At 39.8% G+C, this 27,229-nt stretch overlaps 1 protein-coding gene across 1 annotated transcript in view; it reads left to right on the plus strand.

Annotated features, from left to right (window-relative positions):
- LOC137250240 (homeobox protein unc-42) overlaps positions 1-26,816 on the plus strand; it is a 147,204-nt gene extending 120,388 nt beyond the window's left edge. Inside the window, exons 4-6 of the mRNA XM_067782691.1 lie at positions 9,499-9,675; positions 12,145-12,250; positions 26,310-26,816. Coding sequence (XP_067638792.1) covers positions 9,499-9,675; positions 12,145-12,250; positions 26,310-26,416 — 390 coding nt within the window. The 3' untranslated portion in view covers positions 26,417-26,816. The remainder of the gene's footprint in view (positions 1-9,498; positions 9,676-12,144; positions 12,251-26,309) is intronic.
- Positions 26,817-27,229: the final 413 nt, after the last annotated feature.

Consider the following 27,229-nt stretch of genomic DNA (forward strand, 5'->3'; position numbering starts at 1 on the left):
AACTTAGCAGAGGATTGCAAATAAGAGGATTTGCAAGTAAATTCGTTACAATTGGTGTCAGAAGAGGAATTGTTGAATAAATTCCGAAGATTGGGAATACAACTTGGACATGGCAAAGTTCAGTGAATTGAAGATCCAGCAACTGAAAAAGGAGTTGGAAAACCGGGGATTAAATACAACTGGGAATAAGATCGAACTTCAAGCACGGCTACGAGAGGTAATGGAATCGCAAGGAATTGATGTGGACGAGTTTGTCTTTTATCCGGATGGGGACGAAACAACAACAAAAATTGAAGAGAAAAACGAAACATCGCAGACAGTTACGAGCACAGACTTGAACATGATATTGGCTGCAATAACTGCTCAAACATCGACAGTGGCATTTCAGCTGGAATCGCAGGAGACACGTTTAACATCCAAGATGGAAGAACAGAAAACGTATATGTCATCTCAACTAGAAGAACAGAAAACGTATATGTCATCACAGATGGAATCCCAAGAGACACGAATAACATCGAAGATTGAAGCACAGGAAACACAAATTTCTTCACTTGACGAACAGAAGACGTATATGGTATCCCAACTGGAATCGCAGGAAACCCGTATAACATCACAATTGGAAGAATAGAAGACACATTTGGCGTCTCAACTGGAAGCGCAAGAGGCACGTATATCTGCAATGTCGGCACAAATTTCGGAACAGGTATCATCGCAGCTCTTTGTGAAACTGGAAGAACAGGATGCAAAAATTTTACAACTCGAGGACAAAATTGATGCCGAAATAGAAGCGTTAAAAGGTCGTATGGAGCAGTTACAACTAAACCGCCCAGCTGTTTCAGCGAGTAATCCAAAGGTAAAGACACCATCCTTTGACGGTTCTGTTCCTTTTCAGGTCTTTAAGCTACAGTTTGAGAAGACCGCAGCAGTGAACCAATGGAATGCTGAAGATAAAGTTGCAGCTCTGTTCGTGGCACTGAAAGGGCCTGCCGCGGAAATCTTACAGACCATCCCAGAGTACGAGCGGAACCACTACGAAACATTGATGAGCGCTTTAGAGAGACGTTACGGAAGCGAGCATAGGAAACAGATATTCCAAATTGAGTTGCAAAACCGCTACCAAAAAGCAAATGAGACATTGCAGGAGTTTGCTTCAGATATTGAAAGATTGGCTCATCTTGCAAATGCAGACGCACCCGTGGAATACACTGAAAGGGTAAAAATCCAGAGTTTCATAAATGGCATACGAGATGTGGAAACGAAGCGGGCTACATATGCGAATCCAAAACTAACGTTTGCTGAAACGGTATCGCATGCACTGACTCAGGAAACAGCCTCACTTTTGAGTAAGCCAGCGTACAAAGCTCATCGCGTGGAAGTGGAAAAGCCAGACTGGGTAGACGCAATTTTGGAAGCATTGAAGGGTACGCAGCAGAAGAATAATGATGCAGTCAAATGCTTTAAGTGTGGAAAGCCAGGGCATATTGCGCGTTATTGCAACACCAACCCTAACAGTTCCAACAATGTGGGTGGTCGTAAACGCAGAGCAGAAGGAGATGAGCAAATCTCCAAGACAAATCAATCGTTAAACTAAAGCGAGTCAGCAGCAAGGGGCGACAGCTGACTCCCTCAATTGAATGCCCCATAATCTCTATCTCACAAATTGGAAGAAGGTCGAGCAATCTTACTGTCGGAGGAAATGTGGATGGAAAGGAACGTTTACTGACTGTAGATACGGGTGCATCTCATTCCATCATTCGAGCGGATTTAGTCAACAAGAAGATAAGACTATTGCATGGAGCAATATTGCGTACAGCCACTGGAGAAGACACCCAGGTAATTGGAGAAGTAGAATGTGAAGTAGCAATCGGGAACGTCACGGTACTACACAATTTTATAGTGGCAGATATTGTTGATGAAATCATAATTGGAGTGGACTTCTTAATCAACCAAGGCATCAAAATCGATATGCAAAGCAAGACGATGCGATATAAGAACATGGATGTGCCACTTAATTTCGGCTACGAGAGAGGCTACAGTAGTAAACGAGTGCTGGTGGAAGAGAGTCAGCAAATACCACCAAAATCAGAAGCAGTCATCTGGGCAAAGGTTGATGGAGATTGTGGGACAAACAAATTGTGGGACAAACAAATTGTGGGTTGTCGAAGCAGCAAATAAATCAGCACTGAACATACTTGTAGGAAAAACCCTGGCTATGACAAAACAAGATGGACGTATTCCGGTAAGAGTACTAAATGAGTTCAAGTCACCATTCAATTTGACCAAAGGAGCTATTTTGGGAAGATGCCAAGAGGCCGAAGTAGTTATTAACTGTGAACAGCTCCAGGAACACGTTTCATCTAGTAATACTGATCTTTCAAATGATATCACGGCATGGACGCATAGGCTAGAGGAAGCCTATCAGAGTAAGGCAAAACAACTGCTCATAAAATACGCGAACATATTTGACCAGGATGGTTCCAAACCAGGCCGCACCAATGTTGTGAAACATCAAATTGACACTGGAGATGCGAGACCGATCCGTCAAGCTCCACGTAGTGTTCCACTGGCGAAGCGGGAAGTTGTGAGTCAAATCATTCAAGAAATGAACGACAGCGGCGTCATCGAACCATCAGCTAGTCCATGGAGCTCACCGGTAGTACTTGTAAAAAAGAAGGATGGAAAAATGGGGTTTTGCGTGGACTACCGGAAGTTGAATGACGTAACGAAAAAGGATAGCTACCCATTGCCAAGAATTGACGACACTCTGGACTCGCTATCTGGTACGAAATGGTTTTCCACGCTGGACTTGAAAAGCGGCTACTGGCAAGTGGAGGTGAAGGAGGAAGATAAAGAGAAAACAGCCTTCAGTGTCGGTGATGGTCTTTGGCAATTTACAGTGATGCCTTTTGGACTTTGTAATGCACCAGCTACTTTTGAGAGACTCATGGACCAGGTACTGAAAGGACTACATTGGAAAACATGCTTGGTGTACCTGGACGACATCATCGTATTGGGCAAGAACTTTGATGAACATCTTAAGAACTTGGAGGAAGTTTTCCAGAGAATAGCTGGCGCTGGTTTGAAGTTAAGTCCCAAAAAGTGTGCGCTGTTTAAAAAGGAAGTCAATTATTTGGGTCACAAGGTAACGACAGAGGGCATCTGCACTGCGAACGAAAAAATAGAGGCTGTACAGGATTGGCCAAGATCACAGAATCTACATGAATTGAGAAGTTTTCTTGGGCTGTGCACATATTACCGCCGATTTGTACCAAATTTTTCCAGCGTAGCCCATAGCCTCCATGAGCTTACAAGAAAAAACAAAGCTTTTGAATGGAAGAAGGAGCAAGAAGTGGCTTTCCAAACATTGAAGGAGCGTTTGTGCACTGCCCCAATGTTAGCATATCCGATTCCAGGAGCAACATTTATTCTAGATACAGATGCAAGTGGATATGCTATAGGAGGCGTTTTATCACAACTGGTCGATGGACAGGAGAAGGTAGTTGCATATTACAGCCGTTCGATTGGAAAACCAGAGAGGAACTACTGTGTTACGCGGAGAGAGGTGTTGGCATTGGTAGAGTGCATTAAACATTTTCACAAATACCTCTACGGCCAGCGATTCCATGTCAGGACAGATCACGCAGCATTGAAATGGCTTCTGCAGTTCCGTAATCCGGAAGGACAATTGCCACGGTGGATCGAGCGACTTCAAAGCTATGACTTTTCCATTGAGCATCGAAAAGGTAGTACCCATGGAAATACCGATGCAATGTCACGAAGGCCATGTAGTTTGGAATGCAAGCACTGTTCAAAGGCCGAGGCTAAAGAAGACATTATAGATGTCCGGCTAATGACTATAACGTGTACGGATGAATGGGACAAGGAACAACTAAGAAAGTGTCAGCTAGAAGATACAGATCTGTCACATGTTATGCAAGGGCTCGAACGAAACGAAAGACCAAGCAGAGAGGATATGTCAGCAGAGAGTCCCATTGCGAAGTCATATTGGGCACAGTGGAACAGTTTGGAATTGATATCCGGTTGCTTGCATCGAGTATGGGAGAGTGAGGATGGTCAGTGCAAGAAGAAACTTATAGTTGTTCCCAGAAAGAGGATTCCTGACGTGCTCAGCGAGTTGCACAATGGTCCAAGTGGAGGCCATCTTGGAATCACGAAGACACTCGAGAAAATTAAGCAGAGATTCTATTGGGTTGGTTGCGGTCAGTCGGTCACCGAGTGGATTGCCAATTGCGAGGTATGCAACAGAGCGAAAGGGCCCAAAACCCGAAGTCGTGGCCAGATGAAGCAGTATATTTCAGGTGCACCATTTGAAAGGATCGCCATGGATGTCGCAGGTCCATTTCCTACTAGCAACCGCGGAAACAAATACGTACTGGTGGTTATGGATTATTTCAGTAAATGGCCAGAGGTATACCCAATCCCAAACCAAGAAGCAGAAACAGTAGCAGAAGTGGTTAAAAACGAATGGGTTGCAAGGTATGGTGTACCAATGGAGTTACATTCTGACCAAGGCAGGAATTTTGAATCAGCTGTGTTCCAAGAACTGTGCAAGAAGTTGGGCATTCGAAAAACACGGACAACTGCATTGCATCCTCAGTCCGATGGTATGGTGGAACGTTTCAATAGAACATTGGAGGAGCATTTAAGGAAAGTAGTCGACAAGTACCATAAGGACTGGGATACACACATATCATTATTCTTGATGGCCTACCGATCGGCAGTACATGACACAACGGGCCAAACTCCCGCAAAGGTAATTTTTGGCAATGACCTTCGACTGCCAGCTGATTTGAAGTATGGGATAGATGCCGATGCGGAGAGGAATGTCAAGAAATCCACTGATGTCTTAGAAGAAGAGCTGAGAGAGATACACGATCTGGTAAGGCAACGAGCAAAGATTATGAGTGACAAGATGAAAGCGAGGTACGATAAAGCAATTAATTCGGAAGGGTTTCAGGAAGGAGATTTGGTGCTGCTATACAACCCACAACGAAAAAAAGGTTTGTCCCCGAAATTGCAGTGTAACTGGGAAGGCCCATACAAAGTTGTAAAACGGATCAACGATGTAGTGTACCGCATACAAACCACTACCAAACCACGAACCAAAATGAAAGTGGTTCATTTGGAGAGATTAGCAGCGTTTAGATCGAGAGATTTGTCTGATCGGGACGATCAGACTTAGGTGGAGGGCAGTGTTACGAATATTAGCAAAACTAAGGAGTGCTGCCAGCTCTAAGCCGATCTAAGCAGTGACGTGAATGCACATCAATAATTCAATCATTATGTATCTACATAAACGAATCAATAATTGCGTCTACACATATGTACACATTCCGACGAGCAACATTTACATACAAGGCAGCGAGAGATGAGATGTCACACACAGATGAATTTACTTATACGCTTATGTGTGTGAGGGAGACTGTACACTACAAACACATGCATATACCTTATCTGAGTTGTCACAAGAGAGAGCAATAATTTGTGCACGTAGTTGTGGCTGGCGATTTTGTAGCCGAAACAACTAGTAACTTCTGGAAATCGAAGAGCCTAGAAGTATGCAGCGTAAACTATAAAAGCGGCGCCAGCGAGTAAGAAGTAATTCAGTTTGATTTGAATTGTCAAGCAGTTACGAGTAAGACGATATCTAGCGAGCAATAGCACTATTATTTTGAAAGTCAGTTTCCTTTAAGATATCAGTTTGGTTATTAAGCTATTCGTTGCACAGTTTGAGTGTTATTGTGAAGTACTTAATAAAGGCCATTTTTCCATCATTCAATATTGGAGTTATTTATTCAACAGTTTAGTGATTCGAACTTAGCAGAGGATTGCAAATAAGAGGATTTGCAAGTAAATTCGTTACAATATAATAAATTGTTAAATAAGTTAACGATTTAGCATATAAAGATTTTTATTTTTATTTTTTTTTTGTTACGAGTTAAGATAGGATAGGACAGTTTTCCTTATAGTAAAAAGTGAATCCGTTATATCAAATGAATTCGAATGAGAGTTAAAATCATGACACAAACACCGAAAAGTTTCATTTAATTCGAAATTAGTTCTGCACTGCCTCAAAAGAAGAGGTTTGTAATGTCTTGACACTCGTGATGGGTCATTGAAGTTTACTTCGTTCAAAAGAAAGGGGCTAGAAATCAGTCCATTCAGTAGTTTAGCCATGGATAATACGCCTAGCATTTCTCTACGACTAGCGAGAGTTGGAAGATTGATAAGCTTTAACCGACTAGTATAAGGTGGAAGATTATATGCAGAGTCCCAATGAAAATTCCTTAAAGAAAAAAGTAAAAATTGTTTCTGTATTGACTCAAACCAATCTGCATGAACTTGATATCGCGGATTCCAGACTACTGATCCATATTCTAGTATCGGTCTAACTAATGTGGTAAAAAGGGCTTTGGTTACATAAGGATCACTAAATTCTTTAGACCATCTCTTCACGAATGATGGAACACCTCTAGCCTTATTGGCAGTAGTCATAATATGAAGGTCGAAACTAAGTTTAGCATCCATCGTGACTCCCAATTCAACAAAATAATTTACTGATACAAGACAAAAATTATCAATTACGTAAGAGGCTGCTGGCAAAGATCTCCGAGAGAGGCACATGAACTTACATTTATTGATGTTCAGCGGCATTGAATTCGCGTTGCACCAAGCAACTAAGCAGTTTAAATCCGCTTGAAGCAAGGGACGTTCTTCAATAGACGCATAAGACCTAAAAAGTTCTACATCATCAGCATACATTAAAATTTTGGAATATTTTATTGTGGTACAGATATCATTAATAAGTAGCAAGAACAGAATTGGACCGAGATGACTGCCCTGTGGGACGCCAGAGGGAACATTAATGACATCTGAAAGAGTAGTTTTAAAAATTACTTGTTGCGTTCTACCGCAGAGATACGAAGATATCCACTGAGTGAGACCAGGTTGGAAGCCAAGTCGATCCAGCTTGTGGATAAGCAATGAATGGGAAATTTGTCAAATGCTTTACTGAAATCAGTGTAAATAACATTGGTATGAAGATTTTCTCTAAATCCATTAGAAACATGAGTTGTGAATTCAATTAGGTTGGTAATGGTAGATTTGCCTTTACAGAATCCATGTTGAGAGTCTGCAATCAATGCAGAAATGGAAAATGTTAGCTGATTGGTAACAATGGCTTCAAATACATTTGGGATGGCAGACAATTTTGCAATTCCTCGATAATTTTCTACACATGACCTACTCCGTTTTTGTGGAGGGGTATTAGAAAAGATTCCTTCCAAGCAGAAGGAAAAACTCCATGTTTTAGCGACATGTTGAATAAATCAGTTAGAGACAGATAAATGTGTTCTGCGCATTTTTTGAGATAACTTGTGGGAATTAGGTCAGGACCATATTTATAAGATTCCTTCAAAGAAATTAAATATGTAAAAACCTCTTCTGGAGATATTTATGGAATATTAATTGCGTTATGTGAGTTAAGTTGATACGGGTATTCACTAGACAGAGAAATTAATTCAGCGGAATAGTTGGAATTGAAAAATTGTGCAAAGAAGTTGGCAATATCTTGATCGTCGCTAGAGAAATCATCACGGTATTTCATATCAGAAGGAAAGCCTTTAACCCCACGTTTACAGTTCACGAAATCATAGAAAGCTTTCGGATTGCAAGTTATTTTCTTTTTCATCGCACAGAGATAGGTATTGTAACACTTTTTATTTAATTCAAAATATTTATAACACAATATAGAGTACTTCAAGTAGTCGGAGTGTGAACCCGTCTTCTTGTTCAGCTTGAAGGACCGCGATTTTTTGATTTTTAAAGATTTCAGATCTTTGGTGTACCATGTTTGGACTACATGTTTACGCTTAGGTACATGTCTTTCCAGAATAGCGTGAATGATGGCGTTGAAGTCAGAAACGTTTTTGTCAATATCTGCACCGTATTTGGGCCAAACTATTGTAGATAAAATTTGGTTGAGTTTATTAAAATTAGCCTTCGCGAATTCGAATCTAAAACTAGAGTCGTTTTCTGTGGTAGTGCAACTCCGAGAACTTTGTTCCAATTCCTAAACTATTTCCAGCGAAGGATGATAAGGGTCCTCAGGTACAGTAAGAGGTTCACCCCTCCTAAGAATGGATTTTGATGTATCATCAACAAATACCAGATCAAATACCCTCCCGAACATGTTTGGAACTATATTTATCTGTCTTAGGCAAAGTTCAGTTATTTCAGCTAAAAAGTCGATGCTGGAAAATTTTGAAGAAACCGGTACAATACCATAGTCGGATGTGTTACATGATACGTGCGGAAGATTAAAGTCACCCAAGACAATTACCGAGTGAATAGGCTTCAACATTGAACTGATATCTTTCAGGAACGAAATATGGTTCATATACACCGAGGGATCTGAAGATGGTGGGATATAGCAAATGGCAATATAGGTAAAACCTATTCCCAGCTGGGTTCTAACGCACTTAAATTCCGTAGCTTCAATAACAGGTAAATTTACCTCAGCGGAAGGTATAGAAGAATGTACCGCGAACAAAACTCCACCTCCAACTCTGTTCAAGCAGTCATTTCTATATATTTGGTAATCATTGCAAAGAATCTCCGAATTAAAAATATGAGGCTTTAACCAAGTTTCAATAAAAGCGATGATATTGTAATTAGAGTTAAATGATCTCAATAATAGTTCGGTTAGTTTTGTGTTTAGGCATCTTACATTTTGATAAAATATATTAAGGACAGGTTTAATATTTAGTTTTGCAACATTATGGTTATGAGGAACGGTAGCAAGATTACGAATATTAACGTTGCGTCTATGCTCGAATTCACGCAAAAAGGCTCCGGAAGGCCAAAATGAATTATTCAAAATTGTTTCAAAATGTTGCGCTGATACGTCAATCCTAAATGACGAAATGTCTCTAGGATAATTAAAATTAAATTTACGAATAGTCACATTTTCAGATTTAAGTTTACTTATGATGTATGACTTCAGGTCCTCTTCTGTAGTGTCTCTATCGAATCTGGACACGAAAATTGACTTTTTAATTGGTACAGTAATCAATCTACTAGCTGGCGGTTCAGATTCCGCAGACGGGTTTTGGGGAACCGGGTTCCTTTTTGTGGAGGGTACGGTAGAAAAGTAATTTGTATGAAAAGAAATGTACAATTGAAGCTCACGCTGAGTATATAATGTTCGGTTACACCCGAACTTAGACACATTTACTTGTTCCAAATTGGCATTTAGTTGCGCAACATAAAAGCATATTTTGGGATTTTAAGGACCGTTAGTTGATATTTTTAAGCATATATTTAGTTTTTAATTGCCTACAGCAAGCGCCTAAAATCTGTGTTCTAGCATATTTTCAAAAAGTTATGAAACAAATAATTCGCATAGTTCGATCAAAAAACATTTTTATTTATTATACAACTATAAATAAATAACGTATAACATTGCAACTTTTCCAGGTCTGGTTTCAAAATAGACGCGCTAAATATCGAAAACAAGAAAAACAACTTCAAAAAGCACTAGCGCCATCTGTGATCCCTTCATGTAATGGTATGATGAGAAATATTCAAGGATATAGCGTATCACGTGGTTATCAACCCTATCCACATCATAATTCTATTAATCGATATCCACAGGTATGTATATGAACTTATTGAGCTCTAACCCATAAAAGGGATAAGGCTGCAAATCGAATGCCTGTTTCCACAAAGAACAGAAAAACACATAAGATGGAATACCCGAGTTTTATTTGCACTTTACTACATTTGATTTAAAACGCGGAGGCATCTTCTTTTTGCGGTTGGAGACCGATACTATTTATTGTTTGAGTTATACAAGTTACCAAGTTGAAGTACATTCTGAGTTTAAGATCTAGAAGATAAATGCGTGGGTAAACGTGGTCTAATGCCCACTTGCAGAACGGTGATTTGTTTATTAAAAAAAAAAACTTCGGAATGTACATGCGTGGGCATCTGGAGTCGGGTTAACCGTCAATGTGGAAAACCCAATATTGTATTATTCACTAGGAAATAAAAAGTCCCTAATAGAACTAAGCCTAAGCTTGGAGGGGTAACCTTACCAAAAAAATAGAGCATCTGATAGTTATACGAGATAGTAAGTTGTTGTGGAAACTCCATGTGGAAGAGTGAGCAAAGAAAGCCTCCACGGCACTGTATGTCACCCAAACTCTTTCATTGGCTATTTACGGCAATCGTCAAACCCATACGTATGCGGGTCCAGCTTTTGAGGGGCTGCAGAGTTTCCAGATCTGGAGGGATCAGTTAAGCTGGGTCCTAGAAAACTTGTAGTATTTGCCAAGAGGACGGAGTGATTCTATAACATAAGTCCTGGCACCTGATGGTTTCTTCGTTTGGTCGTCAAACAAGTTCTGGTTCAACCTAACCTAACCTAATTTTCACAATAAATATCTACATATTAACGGTTTATAAAAAAGTGAAAATTTGCACCTGCCATTGAAATACAAATAGTCATTCATATTTATGTTGAAAATATTTCGGGTTTAGTTTTGAAACTTTTAATTAATTTATAAAATACATCTTAATTCATAAATATTGACAATTATTTAAAGTTTTTATTTAACGTTGTACAATAAAGCAACAGAAAATATTATCGGAATAAAGTACTAAAGTTATACAGTCAAATTTTGTTACATTAATGTTTGGAAATATGTTTTTTACGCTCACTGCGGTGACGATAATATAATCCCAAGTTTTTTACTTAGGTGTATGATGCTTAGGATTATGTCATTGAAGAAAGCCCGGTTTTCCGCCATTCCTTCTAGTTTCGGTTTAGAGACAAACAGGTATCTTCAGTGTAATTTTTTGCTCTTGGGAAATCGTTTGAATATACAATAATCAATAATATACCCTGTCGGAAAATCAACAAAGCAAAATGTTTAATTTCAAACTTGCGTTGTACATATGCATTAATGTGCAATCTAACAGAAGACCAGATGATATATCGAGGTTCCAAATTATCATGTTGCTGTTATTGTGTTAACTGTGCATGATAGCAGTCATATTATTGGATTGCATCTCTATGTTGATTGCAATCAGGTTGATTGCAAACGAAGTGCTTACAATCAAGTCGATTGCACTCGCTAATTCCAAATTATGGATTGTGGTCTTTAAAATAACAAAACAGCAAATAAATTTGAATGCAGAATTTGATTATTTGATTGTAAATTGATTGTAGATTTAAAATTTTACAACCACAAAGAAAGCAACCACATGAACAAGGCAGTTGTTGATTGTAAATCAAAGTGATTGTTAATTCTTACAGCTCTGCCTCCCTGCAACAACCAAATTTCATATATGAAGTAATAAGTCGATTCCTAATTAAATTTTTGTTGGCCATTTTCGTAAGGGACACCCACACGTCTAATGATTATAACTTAAAAATGGCTTAAGTTTTCATCACATTCGCAAATCAAATTATCCTCATAACAGAAAATGTGTCTGAGAAAAATTTTTAAAATCTGTTAAGGACTACGCCCACTTTTATATAACAGATTTTCTAAAGGAACGTAGACGAATTTTATAGGCAAAGATTCTTAAAAGGGTCGTAGACGAATTTATAGGCATTGTCTATGCGAACAATAACTTTTTATCAATGCTTTTTGGCTTTTATTGACATTTTTAAGAACAAATACGAAAAATTTGCAACTTTTAATATAAGGTTTCGGGAGCCACAACTCGAAGAAGATTGACCTATGGTGAACAAATTTGGTAAACGTCTTTGTAATTTTCTACATGCTTCACAGCAACATTCTTTTTCTTGTAATCTGAATTATTTTTAATTTTCTCGAATTCGGAAACCGGAAAATGGCTGATACTGTATACAATATGAGCTTATATACTAATAATATAATAATGGCAATGCTATTTTTTATAATAACAACAAACTCATAAACTGGATGTGATACTTAAGTTCATATATACCACAGAAAAGTAGCAATTCAAAAAATTTGTGATAAGCTGGGCTTAATTTCCCTCGGAGTTAATCGCGGCGTATTTATTACTACTTCTACTATTAATATTAACTTGCAAATAAAGTTACTAAAACATTAAAATATATATTTGCAGGATCTATTTCAAATGAGTGCTTCCTCTTATCCCGGTATGACGCAACCGTTTTCGATGACGCATGGTACGAATATGGGTTCAGTGGGTGTCCGACAAGATTCAATGGGTAAGTTCACATTTTTTTCCTGCTTTGCTATTAGATACTTTTAAACGTTTTTTTATTTGGGAACTTAACTAGAGAAAGCGAATTAGTTGACTTACAGCTACTTTGCGAATCAAAGATGTCATGATGAGAAACTGCGGTTTACCTTACCAGTTTAACGCAAAACTAAAAGTTACAAGAAAGCGGTGAACACTTTTTTAGAGAGTACTCACAACTGTTTTTTACTTTAATTGTTGTTTTAATTTTTAATTCAAATATAATGCTTTCTCTTTCCGATTTCCAAGAATTCAAGTTCAATTCTTAAAAAAAATGCACACCAATTCAATGAATACCAAAACTGTACTATGAAATAGGAAAGAGAAAGCATCATATCTTAATTGAAAATTAACAAAACAGTTAAAGTTAAAGGCAATTTTGTATGCTGTCTAAAAATAAAAGGTTTATATTTATGTGGCCGCCACTGTATGTTTGTAACTGTACACATTGTGGCGAATATTACTATTTCTAACATGACTAAGTTGTTAGTAAATAAACACAACGACAGTAAGCCATTTATTTATTTACTTGTATGTCTAATATAGGGCAGACACTTAAGAACATAGTACAACTAATGTAAATTAAGTATTACTTAAAAATAGGCTTTTAATTTGAACTGTATAACCGATTTGTGAAATAGTTGTAATCAGACATAGTTTTATTCAAGGGAGCGTTAGCGCCATAGACTGTTCTGTTAACTCCAACACGAAAAACAACAAAATTCCGTGAATTTCTGCAGGGCACATTAAAGTTAACTAGCTGAGGTAAGGAAGGACAATATATTCTACCAGAGACAAGGTCAATAATAAATGTAACCGATAACAGCGTTCTCCTATCGGGTAACGATACCAAACTAATTAATCGACAACGAGCAGCGTACGACGGAATCGGTTCAGTAAAGTTAAGAGAACGCAAAGCAAAAAGAACAAAGCACTTTTGGACTTTCTCCAGACGATTTATATGGACTGAATGGTATGGTCCCCAAATGACAGATGCGTATTCCAGTTTGGAACGGACAAAGGCCGAATACAAAATCTTATAGGTATATGGGTCTGTAAAATTAGAAAAGTGGTGTTTCAAGAAGGCAAGTGATCCAAAAGAATTAGTAATTATATAGTTTAAATGTGTAGTGAAATTTAGTTTACTATCAAAATACACTCCTAGATCTTTAATTTCATTAACCTCAGAAAGGCACGAGTCTGCCAAACAGTAGCAAGTATCTAAAGGTTTGGCCATTTTAGAGTAAGTCACTTTGAAACACTTGTTAATATTTATATAAAGACTGTTCATAGCATAATAATCAAAGAATTTATTAAGTTCACTTTGAACATACATACATAGAAGGCAATGAAGAATATTTCACATACATAACCAGCAGCTTGAAGCGAAGAGATTATTTAACACATATGTAGTCAGCAGATAAGAGCGAAGAATTAAGAAAAACAATCACACATATCGTTCTCATTAGCTCAGAGCAGAAGCTGTTACTCACACATACACACGCATATAGCTAGAAGAAAAACATTAACTAAAGATAAACATGTATTTAGCTGATTTACCAAGTATGAGATACAACTGTTCCAGAAGGCATGTACATTAAAAGTGTAGCTTTAGGAGAAATAGGTGAACGAGGCTAACTGAGAGTATAAAAACAGCGCGGTGCAAGCGATGATCGTTCAGTTTGATTTAGACACGCTTATAGTGAAGTACACGATAATTGTAATTGTGAAGTAGTTGGAAATAAAGACTATTTTGCCATTGTAGTTATATATTCGACAGTTCAGCGATTCGAACGTTGACAGAAGGTGCATAATAATCGGAGTTCCCCAAAATTCGTTACAATTTGTATATGTATGTGCTATAATACCCGGCACATTATTTTCTACTTTTTTCTTGCCTAAATTTCGAAAATGAGCCTTGCTTTCCCTTCTCATTCTCTATCCTATTATTTTTCTTCTTGTTCTTGTCGATCCAATAGTCCATTTATCCTCCCCCCGCTCCCGAGCCCATCCCAACTCCAACTATCGCTTCCACTTTCACTCCCACTCTCACTCCTACTTTCAATCGTACTAACACTCACCTCAATTTCCTTATATATGGAATCTCTATAACGAATATGGAATACGTGCTTTGTGGTCAGAAATAGCCTATTTATACACATAACATTTTTTTTTTTCATTTTTTCATCAATAAAACTTGATTGAATATTTCTCACAAGATTTGTATGTACGATATATGTAGCTCAGTGGCTACAACCATGATAAAAACAGGTACAAAGTATTATCAAATCTGACATTATTGACGTTTTTCCACAAGGAAAAAAATTTTAAGTTTCTCAACTGCACACATACATATTTATTTGTTCATAAACAAAAACAAATTTCAATATTTTACTTTCTTTATTTTTTGATCTTCTTTTATCCTGAGATTGATTTTTAAATATTATAATGCGCAAAAACTTAAAAATTACCGTCCAGAAGAGATAACAGTTTTCCCTTGTAAGTGTTTTGATAATTTTTAGAGCAAGCGACTGTGAAGTTGAAGACCACGACTCGAAATCTACTGCCATGACAGTTGCACATTTAATTTTATTCTTTTAATACAAATTTATCTATTCTTAAGAAAGTGTTTCCTATAACCAAAGAAAAAAATATAGTTTTTTAGAAAATCGCATGTTTAGATTGAGGGAAGGATTTCTATGGCGCAAAAGCAATCCCAATTTTTCCCAATTTAAACGCTATTTGCCGCATTTAATTACCTAGTTTTTTTTTTCCTTATAAGGCATATTTGTAGCGTACAATACTATATTTATCTTATTATAAGATTTCTCTATCAGGTCTGAAATCAGTATTCCTTATTGTTTACAACGGCTTATGCCATTTTTTGCTGGGCTTGATCTCCATTGTACATATACGTAAATTGTATGTAATTTCATAATTTATAGTTTAGCGAATCTTACACTGAGCTTAAAAGAAAACCAAGAAGTCACATACAGGATATTACGCAGTTATGTTCATAAAATTCATATTCACATGCAATGTGCAAAAAAAATTATTTCATATGACCTACACTTCCGTTTCTTAAATTGAAATTCCTGAGCTTGAGAAGTTGCAGAAGTTTATTGAATGAAATATGTATATTTATGAAAATCTTCTTAGATTGGAGAAGCGATAAGAAAATTCAAGTCCTTAGCGTTTTGGCACCTAATTTAATGGATTATGGAAATAAGAAAATTACTTTTATGATTGCATTTTATGGCTACTACACATGTGCTAGAGATGTTACGAATTTCATATGTTTGCCATTCGCAAATTCAAATATTAGGAATGCAGAAGCTTATTGCTCAACACTAGAGTTGAGCTATAACATTTGGTGATAATAATAGTTCTCGCTCAACACCAATGGGTGCAACTGTCTAATTTTACACGGCGATATCATTAGCGGTGGCAATTGTCACCAGTGTGTTACTTCTCAATTCGTTTTCAAGTGGCTATGATCCGGACAGTTCTTAGACGTGCCGGTTCAGAAGTCATCAGATTTGCATTGTTCTACAGGTTTCGATATCAACATTTTTTCAAAGGCTATCAGGTAACTAAAAGTCCGTAAATACCTAGAGGGGAGAGGAAGAAAAATTAAGAGAGGGTGAAGGAGAGGATAAAAAGTGGAAATAGGGATTGGATCTTAAAAAGGAGCAGGTCAGGTCAGGTCAGGTTGGGTGGTAGCTTCCCTGATGAGAGGAAGCTCACTTGGACAACATGACGGTCCGTTGTGATACCACATATAATAAACTAAACTAACGGTGACGTAGATATAACTACTTAGAGAATCGTTGGGTAGCAACGATAAAGTTCCGAATGATCCCGATCTCAACCTTGGATAGCTCCTCGGGAGATCCAAGTGAGTCACGACCAAAATACTTTCGCCTAGTTCTGGCAAAAGCTGGGCAGTCAAGCATAAAGTGATTTGGTGATTCCACCTCATCATCCTCCATACAGCTGCAGCAGGATGGAGTTTCCAATATATTGAGACGTACCGCATGGATACCCATGGGACAGTGCCCTGTCAAAACCCCAATGACCATTGATAGGTGAGCCTTAGTGAACCCAATTATTTCAGCAGACCTCCTGCCATCCACTTTCGGCCAGAAAGATCTTGATATCCTACAAGACGTAGTGTCCGCCCAACGTTTGCTGAGCTGACTCGAGGCCCAGCTATGGAAGAGCAATCCACAGGTGGCTAGCGGAATCCCGAAATCCCTACAGCCATCTTCATCCGGTTCAGTTGTACCGATTCGGGCTAAGAGATCCGCTTGACAGTTACCCGGAATATCACTATGGCCCGGGACCCAGATAATCTTAATTGTAAAATAATTCGATGCAATCGCAAGTGTGGTCAGGCACTCCCAGACCACCCTCGATCGCACTGTAGTTGAGCTCAAGGCCTTTATAGCCGCTTGGCTATCAGAGTAGATGTTAAATTCCCTAACCGTAGTAGCGCTGGATAGCATTTCATCCACCGCATCCTTAATCGCAGCAACTTCCGCTTGGAATACACTGCAGTGATCAGCCAACTTAAACTTGCGGCTTACATTTAGCTCTTGACAAAAGACCCCCCCCGCCAACCTTTCCGTCCAACTTCGACCCATCCGTGAACAAGTTAACCGGTCCCATGCCCCAGATAATTCCTCTTCTCCACTCCTCCCTCGGGGGAATGACTGGGGTGAAGGTTGTATAGGGAGCGGCCACCGGCATGCAATAGTCCGTCCTGTCCGGGATAAAGTCGAAACTAGTAAGAAGGCTAGAGTGTCCGAAATCAGAAAGCATATAACCCATATCACGAAGCCTGACCAACGACCGGGCCGCGGCTGCCTTTCCCGCAATATCTACTGGATGTATATTCAGCATGACATTCAGTGCCAAGGTAGGTGTTGTTCTCATAGCGCCACTGATGCCGATAAGCGCCGTCCGTTGCACTGACACTAGCATTTTGGAGGTGCTCGCCGTGTCCAGTGCTTTCCACCAGACCAGCACCCCATATAGCAGAATCGGTTTGACAACCATCTCATAAAGCCAGTGTACTACTCCTGGCGAGAGCCCCCATCTCTTTCCGATAGCCCCCCTGCAGCAGTACAAGGCAACCGCGGCCTTCCTGGCCCTATCTTCCACATTGGGCCTCCAGGACAGCTTCTTGTCCAGAACAATTCCCAAATATTTAACCCTGTCAGTAAGTACCAACGGTACCCCTCCAATCGAAGGAGTTCTGAAGTCGGGTATCTTATATCTCCTTGTAAAAAGAACCAATTCTGTTTTTCCCGGGTTGACCGCCACTCCACATGATTCAGCCCACCTAGCCACAGTATCCAGGTATCCCTGCAGAACATCGCGCAGGGTGCCCAGAAATTTGCCCCTGACTAGGATAGCGAGGTCATCTGCATAGGCAACCACCCGACAGCCATTGGCTTCCAGCTCCACAAGAAGCTCGTTGACTACCACAACCCAGAGCAGAGGAGATAGGACACCTCCCTGTGGCGTGCCCCTGCACACCTTCCTCCTTATTATGGCTCCTCCCCACTCCGCTGCGACAATTCTGCCGCATAGAAGTTTGCTAATAAATTCAACCAGAGCCGCTTCGACTCCTAAACCCACCAGAGCTCTTTCGATTGCCCCCGGTAGAACATTGTTAAAAGCCCCCTCGATGTCTAGAAAGGCACCCAGAGCATATTCTTTATGTTCTAGAGACCCCTCTATTTGCTTTACAATCGAATGGAGAGCCGTTTCCGTCGATCTGCCTTTGCAGTACGCATGCTGTGAAGCCGACAGTAACCCCCCAGGTATCCTTTCTCGTAGGTACAGGTCAATCAGCCGCTCAAGCGTCTTAAGAAGAAACGACGAGAGACTGATTGGCCTGAAATCCTTAGGTGTTACATGAGAGCCCCTGCCGGCCTTCGGAATGAAGATGACCCTAACCGTGTGCCACGACCTAGGGATATAGTTAAGCCTGAGGCAGTTAGTGTAGATGATGGCCAACCAGCGGCAGGAAATCCCTAAAGACCTTTGAAGTTGCGCAGGAATGATGCCATCCGGACCGGGTGACTTATAGGGCTTGAACGAATTTATAGCCCAGGATATTTGACTTTCCCGTAGTGGGATGGCAGGCATTTCTGCATGGCCAGCAACCGCCGACCACGCAAGCGAAGATCCCTGCGCAACTGGGACATCGGGAAAATGATTGTCCAGTAAAAGTCTCAGGGACTCCTCGCTACTCATCGACCAGTCCCCACCATCATCTCTCAGATACCCCCGAGGGGCGGGATTCCTAGAGAGTATTTTTCTAAGCCTCGCGGATTCATTGCAGCCCTCCACGTTTTCACAGAAGCTTCGCCATGAATCCCGCTTGGCTAACCTTATTTCATATTTATAAATCCCCAGACTCACCTTATAGAGCTCCCAGTCCGAGGGTAGTCTACTCCTCCTGGCTCTATTAAAGAGCCGCCTACTGGACGCTCTTAGGTCGTCAAGGGAATCAGACCACCAGGGCGGCTTGCCCTTCCCCCTGTAAGTTTTCAGTGGGCAGGACTGTTGAAAGGCGCTATTGCCTGCCAAGGTGAAGTTTTCCACCAGATCGTCTATTTCAGATTCGGACAGGTCCGAACCAGCGATAGGCGCCTCAGGCAATAGCTCTCCCAACTTCCTACAATACAAGTCCCAGTTGGTACTTTTAGGGTTCCTAAAAGATATTTTACCGGGACGTTCTTCATTCACCGAGAACTGAATATATCGGTGATCAGAGAAAGAGTGCTCGTTGAGAACCCTCCATCCAGATATCCGATCTTCCAGTTCTCTGCTAACCAGGGTGAGGTCCAAGACCTCCTCCCTTACCGCAGTAATAAAAGTCGGGTCATTCCCCCTATTACATATACAAAGTCCCTCATCTACAATAAAAGTAAATAAAGACTCACCTCTGGTGTTCGTATCCGAGCTCCCCCATATGCTATGGTGTGCATTAGCATCGGCACCTATGATTACGCCAACACCTCTCCGCCTTGCTTCAGCGGTGATTTCGCCCAGTATCACAGGCGGTGGTCCCGTTACGTCCCCATGGGGCATATACGCTGAGACCACCCACAATTCGCTACTGCCTCGCTCGAGGCAGACCGTGGTTACGTCAGCATTGCTGAAATTAGAGAGAATAAAAGCTTTAAATTCCTTTTTAATAAGCACACAGGATCTAGGCCTACCTGCCTCCCCATGCACCAAGGTGTTGAATTTTCCCGTCCTTAATCCAGAAATTTTTCCGCCGTTACTACTCAGCCACGGCTCCTGGACAAGGACAATATCCACTCCGCCTTTCTCAAGACAGAGCAACAAGTTTGCGGAAGCCGCCTTAGAATGCTGAAGATTGATTTGACAGATTTCCATCAACACTACTCTTCTTCTTCTGCACCCCATCCTTGGCGGCTTCGCCCTCGGAGACTAGGAGGTCCTCCTCCTCCCCCAACAGACGACTTACACTGATGACGGATCCCGCCATCGATGATTCGCCCTCGGAGGCCAGGAGCTCCTCCTCGGCCCTATCATCCAGACGACTAGCACTGATGACAGATCCCGCTATTGACGGGACGTCAACAGTGCTTTCGCTGTCCAAATTAGCGGAGTCAGCATCCACAACCATGGGTACTGGCTCCCCTGCGGACGCCTCCACCTCCCGAACAGTCTCTGTGGGAGAGGAACCATCCCCCCTGGAATCGGCGTGGTAGATTTTAAGAACCACACGCTCGAGGCCATAGGAGATAACTCCCCTCGTGTCAGAGAGAGGACCGGTGGACTCTGCGTTTAGCAGAATCAGCACTTGCCGACGTGGCCCAACAGCCTCCTCTACTCTGAGGACCCTCCAGTTATGCGTCGGAAGGTTCGGGTTGCAGTAACGCATTAGTTCGAGTATTTTCTCCGGCTGAGATGGCCCGGCAGGCAACCACACCCGAGCCCTCGGTCGAAGGGGGAGATCCCTCCGTTCCACGGCCTCGAGTCTGGCCCCCCTCCAGACCTCCCCTACCAAAGAAATTATTTTCTTAAAGATACAGGCCGACCGCTCGTCAGCACAAGTAATCAGTCTAAAACCATGATACCACCCCGAGTATTCGAAGCATGGCCGCGTACCTGGGCTCTCCATAACAGCGGTCATATAGGCCGCTGATATGGCGCTGGCGACCCACGGCCACTCCTCTCGGGAGATGGCACCATCCTCCCTACTCCTATCCAGGACCCCGAGGGTGATGGAGCCTGCACGTTTAGCGATTTCGCTAAACGAAATTGCGTCCCCACCTCCTCGGGCCCTTTTTGTCGTTGAGGCATTCCGCTCATCCGACCTTTGCCGCATCATAGCCCCCAAACCCTGCTGCTCACCCGCATCGTTCGACACCGGTGTGTGGTCGTCGCAAGCTACGACGCTCCTGGCCCACTCCAGCGTCCGGGAATGCTTCTCAGACATCTGAGCTGCATCCCTTCCGCCGTAGCGCTCCAAGATCTTCTCAGCTAAGCGCCGATCACCCAGAGCTTTCCTACGCGGCGTCGATCGCCTACCTTTCCCGGCAGGCTTCGACCCCAGGGCTCCCGTTGGGAAAGCTCCTCGCGACAGGGCTTCCTTACTAGTACTGGGCTGCTCCGTTGCATTCGTCGGACCTCTGCCTTTCCCTGTCACAGCCCCATATGGGCCTACATTGGGTGTCGGTTTCGACACCCCTCCACTAACCGAACTACCCGTACCTACGGGGTTTGAAACCAAACCCCTGCGCTGATCCGTCTGATCAGCCCTTTTGACCCGCCGGGAGCTTTCCCGGCTGGCGGCGACCTGCTTCGGAGCACTCTCCGCACCTGTCGCGTCCCCCGCACCATGACGACTTTCGCCGTCACTCCTACCCTCCTTTTTCTTCGTCTTCGTGTCCATTCTAAGAAGTCCCCCCTCAAGGCCGCTATCCGGAGCCGATTGTGTAGTCGCCCTTCAACGGTCCCGTGGTTATCTATGCTGCGCAGGGAGGCCACGCGAGGGTTGACGCATTACCTTATGAGTAATGCGTTCAGAGCCAGACCGGACGCAAAGCGGGAAAATCTTCAACCGCACCTACACCACCAACTTAACGGCGACGGAGCCGGAACGTACCTTGAGGCCCGCCACGGTTTTAACGGGACGTGGGCAGGTGCAGCATTAGCCTACCAGCCATTTCGATAGGGTTTCACCCCGACCTACTAAGGTGGCAGAATACTGCACCTACCAGCCCAAAGTCATCAATTCCTATCCATAGTCAAAATCAAGTCCCTAACAATCCGGTTCGTCACCATTGAGTACCGATCTTGACCCTTAACAGGGTCCTCCCTCCCCTGAGCTCGGCACAAAGACTCAGGGGTGCGGGTTTTATCGAGTTGTCCTCTCTAGATCCGCCATTATCAGTAGAAGCAGGGGCACCTCGTGCAGGACGTGACAACCAATCACGTGTGACAATTCGTCACTATGGCCGGTCTAAGACTGATACCAGTCCCTGATCCAGAGCCTGGAACCACGTATGATATCCAAGCCAAGTATCTTAACCCCCTAAAAAGGAGCAAGTAGGAGAGGAAGTCGTAAAGCATAGAAAACAAGAGAAGAGAAGAAGATGAAGAAAAATAGAGAGAAGATTAGGAAGGGAAGGACAATGGAAGTAGAAGAGAGAAATATCGATCAAGTGAAATGGGGAAGATACCGTGAAAAGACATGGAGGGGAGGGGTGAGAGGCAAGAAGATACCAAATTTTTCTTTGCCAGAAGCTACGGGTCTATGAAATAACTCCCACGAAATAAGTCCCACTTTTAAAAACGAAATAAGTCCCACCAAAAATTGCTATTTTGAAAGTGGGAATTATTTCGTTTTTAAAAGTAGGACTTATTTCGTGGGAGTTATTTCGTTACGCGTTTTTATAAGTGGGACTTATTTCGTTTTGAATGGGAATAAATTCGTTTTGTAAAGTGGGTGTTATTTCATACCCCTAAATGCCGTTATTTGTTGCTCTTCACGTTGTTTCTAATTGAATTTCATAATGTTCTTTTTGTTGCTTTTTAAAAAAAATTTATTGTATTGTAGAATATGCTTTCGAAAAGTTCCGTTATTTCTTGCTCTTTACGAAATGAATGGTATTGTTTCAAATTTGTTGTTAAGTGTGCTAGTTTACAAGACCTTATCATTATATTGATTAGTTAAGTTTGCGAATTTCAATAGTGAACATGAGTGTGACATACGAAATAATTGCAGGGAAGAGGAGTAACAGCAAGCTTCTTTACATTTTTTTTGAGAAACAATTATATATTAAAAAGTGCACTAAATTAGAAAAACATTTTTATGTTTGTTATGTAAAGGATTGTCCATCACGAATAATGTTATTTGGCAGCGAGTGCATTAAAGCAAAAAATTATAAAGCGCACAATCACGATAATCAAGAGGCTCTGTACAAAGAACTAAAATTTTTAAATAATGTAAAACCAAAATGCGCACGTCTTAATAAAAAGCCAACTGAAAACAATTGCGCTGGAAGTATTCGCAATATTTTTGTGAATACTAGCATGGAGTAAGTACCACCCACACGATAATTATTATTTATTAAGTACTTAATAAATTCTTTGCAGAAATCAAAACGAAAGCAAAAATATTGTCTTTAATAAAATACAGCGGAGTTTGCAGTATATTGCGAATAAAAATTTTAAAAATTCTCCCAAAACACCGGCAGAAGTGCAGGAAGTTTTCCAAGACGCAGCAGTTATGATAAATTATTAAATGGAAATAAACAATTGCAGTTTTTCAACATATGATACCAAGAAGAAGACTTTGCATATTGCGTTTTTTGTTCCGAAAGAACTGTTGAACTGATGAAAGAATGCATTCCTGTTAATTCGAAAAGAAACATTTTAATTGATGGTAATTTTTCTGTACTTCCTCTAGGAAGCTTTAAACAACTATTAATTTTACATTGTGAATACTTTGGTTCGGTAATTAATTTCATTCATAACTATATATGATTTATATTATGTATACATATGTATATATTTATTATTTTTTTTATTTTAGGTATTCCCCTTTCTTTTCGTACTGATGACCAAAAAGTCTCTAAAAGCATATCAGCATTTATTTAGTTATATACAAAGGAGCATTATTGATTTGTCACAAGCAACTTTTATAACAGATTATGAAACAGGATTGAGAAGCGCAATTGAAAAAAGTTTCCCTGATTCAAAAATGTTTGGTTGCTGGTTCCATTATTGCCAGGCATTGCGTCGATTCATAACCATGAAGGACAAAAGACTCGCTCAATATATTCGGCAAAATAAAGAAGCGTCTAGAATTTATCACAAATTTCTATCTCTTCCATTATTACCTGGAATGCACATTTCGGATAGCTTCCAACTACTAACCGAAGATTTAGGAAAATTGAACGCTTTAGATAGATTCAAATCATTTATAAAATATTTTGAGAATCAATGGATGCAAAAGGTACAATATTCCCTTTTACAGAATATTTACAAAAAGATGTTATGATTTCATTATTACATATCGGTCCACATAACTTTTCAGTTTTCGATTCTGAAATCCGCACTACGTCTGCAATAGAAGCTTACAATGGCGTCATAGGAAAAAGCATTCCAAAGAAGGCTACTTTTTTCAAATTTGTAGCATTTTTACAGATGCAAGAATTTGAAAAAGTAAGAAAATTTGAACTATTGCTGAATACCAATGGTAGTGTGGGAAAAAAGCGTATTAAAAAGTCCTGTGTTTTGAAAGCAGATATGATTTCGAAATTAAAGTATGATCTCTTACAAGGTACTATAACTCCTTCAAAATTCCTTCACCAACTGGTGTTATCAAAAAATAATTTAATTGTACAAATGGAGCCTGATGAAGATCTTTTTGAAGAATTATCATATTTGGAAGAGGACATTGAAGACGAGTCGTTAAACCATATTGAAACCAACAAGAATACAATTAATAATAATATGTGTGTGGTTTGTTTCATAAAACAGCCAAATATCTTATTTTTTCCTTGTAAGCACTTGAAAATTTGCAGTGAATGCTGTCTTACAATGCAAACTCACAAAATTGATCAAACCAGTAAACTAGTATGTCCATACTGTCGTGCAGAAGTTCATGAAACCCTTCAAATATTTATCTGATAAATAAATGAATTTTTTATGGAGGGGTGCGATAGAGCCGTGAAATATAAGGCCATTATGGCTTTATTTCTCATTTTGTTCTTATGCAAAAAGTTATATATTGGACATTTCGTAAAAGGGACAACCATAATTTTTTGTCCTTATCTCTCATGGCTCTCCTTTTTTTGTTATAAACTACTTTATACTTACTATAATAAAAAAACTTTAAAGAAATGTGTACAAATTGGTACCGAACTTAACTACTGGAAAAACAATATTAAAAAAAATTGTTGATGAATTACGTATGTATGTGTTTTATTATATTTTTAGTAGGAATTTGGAATTCGTGTTCCATGTTTTCTAATATCACCATTACAAAATACAACTAATCCCAATGCCACGTTAAAACTATAATACCGTCTACCATGCACTGGATCTTCAAGCTATTTATAAAGGTCGATAATTTTAATCTGATGGTCCTTCCGAAACGGTTTCCATCTTAATAATAAGAACAATTGATCTGTACTTAATCCATTTACGAATCCAAACGTTGTTACTAGTAGGCGTTCTCTATACGTTCCTTGACCGAAAAAAGAATTAATAATAAATTCTGGAACTCTATAAAAATTCGTAATATCCATTCCATTAAGAAGCCTTCTGCAAGCTTGCATACGATTTTTCTTTATTATTTCTCTGCTTTGATTATTCATATTATTCGACGTATGTTTTTTTTCGAAGAGCCAAATACTTCTTATTTGAAATCGCATTAAACAGTGAAAAAGTGGGACTTATTTCGTTTATGAAAGTGGGGCTTATTTCATTTAAGAAATATATTATTCAAGGGGGAGTTATTTCATTTTGAGTGGGAGTTATTTCATTTCAAGTAAATTTTTAAATCATTTCATTTTGGTGGGACTTATTTCGTTTTCAAAAGTGGGACTTATTTCGTGGGAGTTATTTCATTTTTTTAAGCAATTTTTGGTGGGACTTATTTCGCTTTTAAAAGTGGGACTTATTTCGTGGAAGTTATTTCATAGACCCGAAGCTACTGTCTCTGTTTACTGAGAGAGTAGGAGGGAGGAATACTATGGAACAGGATAAATTCTCAATTATCAATATGTCCCTTATATATTAAAAATGAAAACTATTTTAATAATTGCACCTGCGTTAGTTTCATGTATTACACAATAGCTTATAGAATCAAAACCATTGACACCGGTCGGTCATGTGATGTAGGTATTTAATATTTGGAATAGAGGTTCCATAAATGAGGGAATCGAAGTGAAAGGGGTTGACTGGGACTGGGAATGTGTTTGGGAGTGGGAGGGTGATAATTGGAGTAGGGGATGGACGAGAATAATAATAAAAAGTAAGGATGTATAAGTTCGGGTGTAACCGAACATTATATACTCAGCGTGAGTTTCAATTGTACAGTTCATTTCAGATATAATACTTTTCTAATCATGCTGTGGGATAAATAAAAACCCGTTAAACCTATGAAGAAAAACTAAAGAAATCGTTTAAGGACCATGCACACTTTTACATAAAAGATTTATGAAAGGGTCGTGGACAAATAAAATAAGCTATATCTTCTTACTTAGTAGAAGAAAATGTAATAGAGAGTGAATAGGGGAAGCAAGCTCATCTGTTAAATGTAAGTAAACCAAAAGTCTGTCGGGTCCTCTAGTTATATTTGACCTTATTTCGTGTTGCTTTTTCGAAGATATGGGCTAGCAATTACAAAGATTCACTTTTAAATATATAGAAAAGAAGAATATACTATTATTGTCATTCTTATTATTTATATGCATCTGACTGAACTTATTTATTAAACGACGTTTTTTTTCTATCCCTAATAGGAATGTCACCGGAAGATGAATGGTATAACAAAAGCCTATCTGCGTTGCGTATGAACAGTTCTCACCATCCCAATTTATCGGCGCCGATGTTGCAATACCAAACATAATCGAAGACCTTTGACGACTTCTTTTAAAGTACAAATCTCTGAAATAAAAATATGTACTTAAATGTGACAAACAGAATTTGTATTTTAAAAGAATTCCGTCAAGCGATACCGTTATAAGTAAAATTGAAGAGTGCCAACAAAATTAAATATGTACATATGTTAATAATATGTATGTTAAATATTTTAAAATAACGATTTTAACATAAAATATGTATGTACGTGTAAGTTAAATGGAGAATGAAAGGAATGCAAACACAAAACCTGCTTACATTAAAATAACTTAAAAAATGAATGTCGAGGAAATTGTAAATAATAACATCGGCATACAAATCATAGAAAATGCTCTGTAAGGACTGTTACAAAAAAATCTGCTAATTAAAAAATTTCTATAAAGTGCTAACTGCTATTTTGTTTGTACTTTTGTACTAGTATGTATTTATGTCAATGAAAGGTAAATGAATCAATTTATTGCTGCTGTCCGAACTTCGTTGAAAAGACCCGACAAGAAGATTTGTACAATGGTTTAGTCTACTTTTAGCGATACTGTTCGCCACCATCTTTCAACTTCTGTAACTGTTCTTGTTGATTTCCCTATTTTCATACATTTTGCTTTCATCAGAGCCCCTAACGCCATTGTTATCTTCGAACTAATTTTGGGTGATAATGTGCTGGAGCTAAGTTCGGCCAAAACATTTAGGTGAACTTTTACGATGACGTAGCAGACGATGGCAGACGATGATTTTGATTTGTAGATAGTTCCTATCTTTAAGAACGGCTTGGCTTTATGACCGCATGACCACTTTCCAAGAGATT

The sequence above is a fragment of the Eurosta solidaginis genome, chromosome 4 (assembly GCF_040869045.1).
Source record: "Eurosta solidaginis isolate ZX-2024a chromosome 4, ASM4086904v1, whole genome shotgun sequence".
NCBI lineage: Eukaryota > Metazoa > Arthropoda > Insecta > Diptera > Tephritidae > Eurosta > Eurosta solidaginis.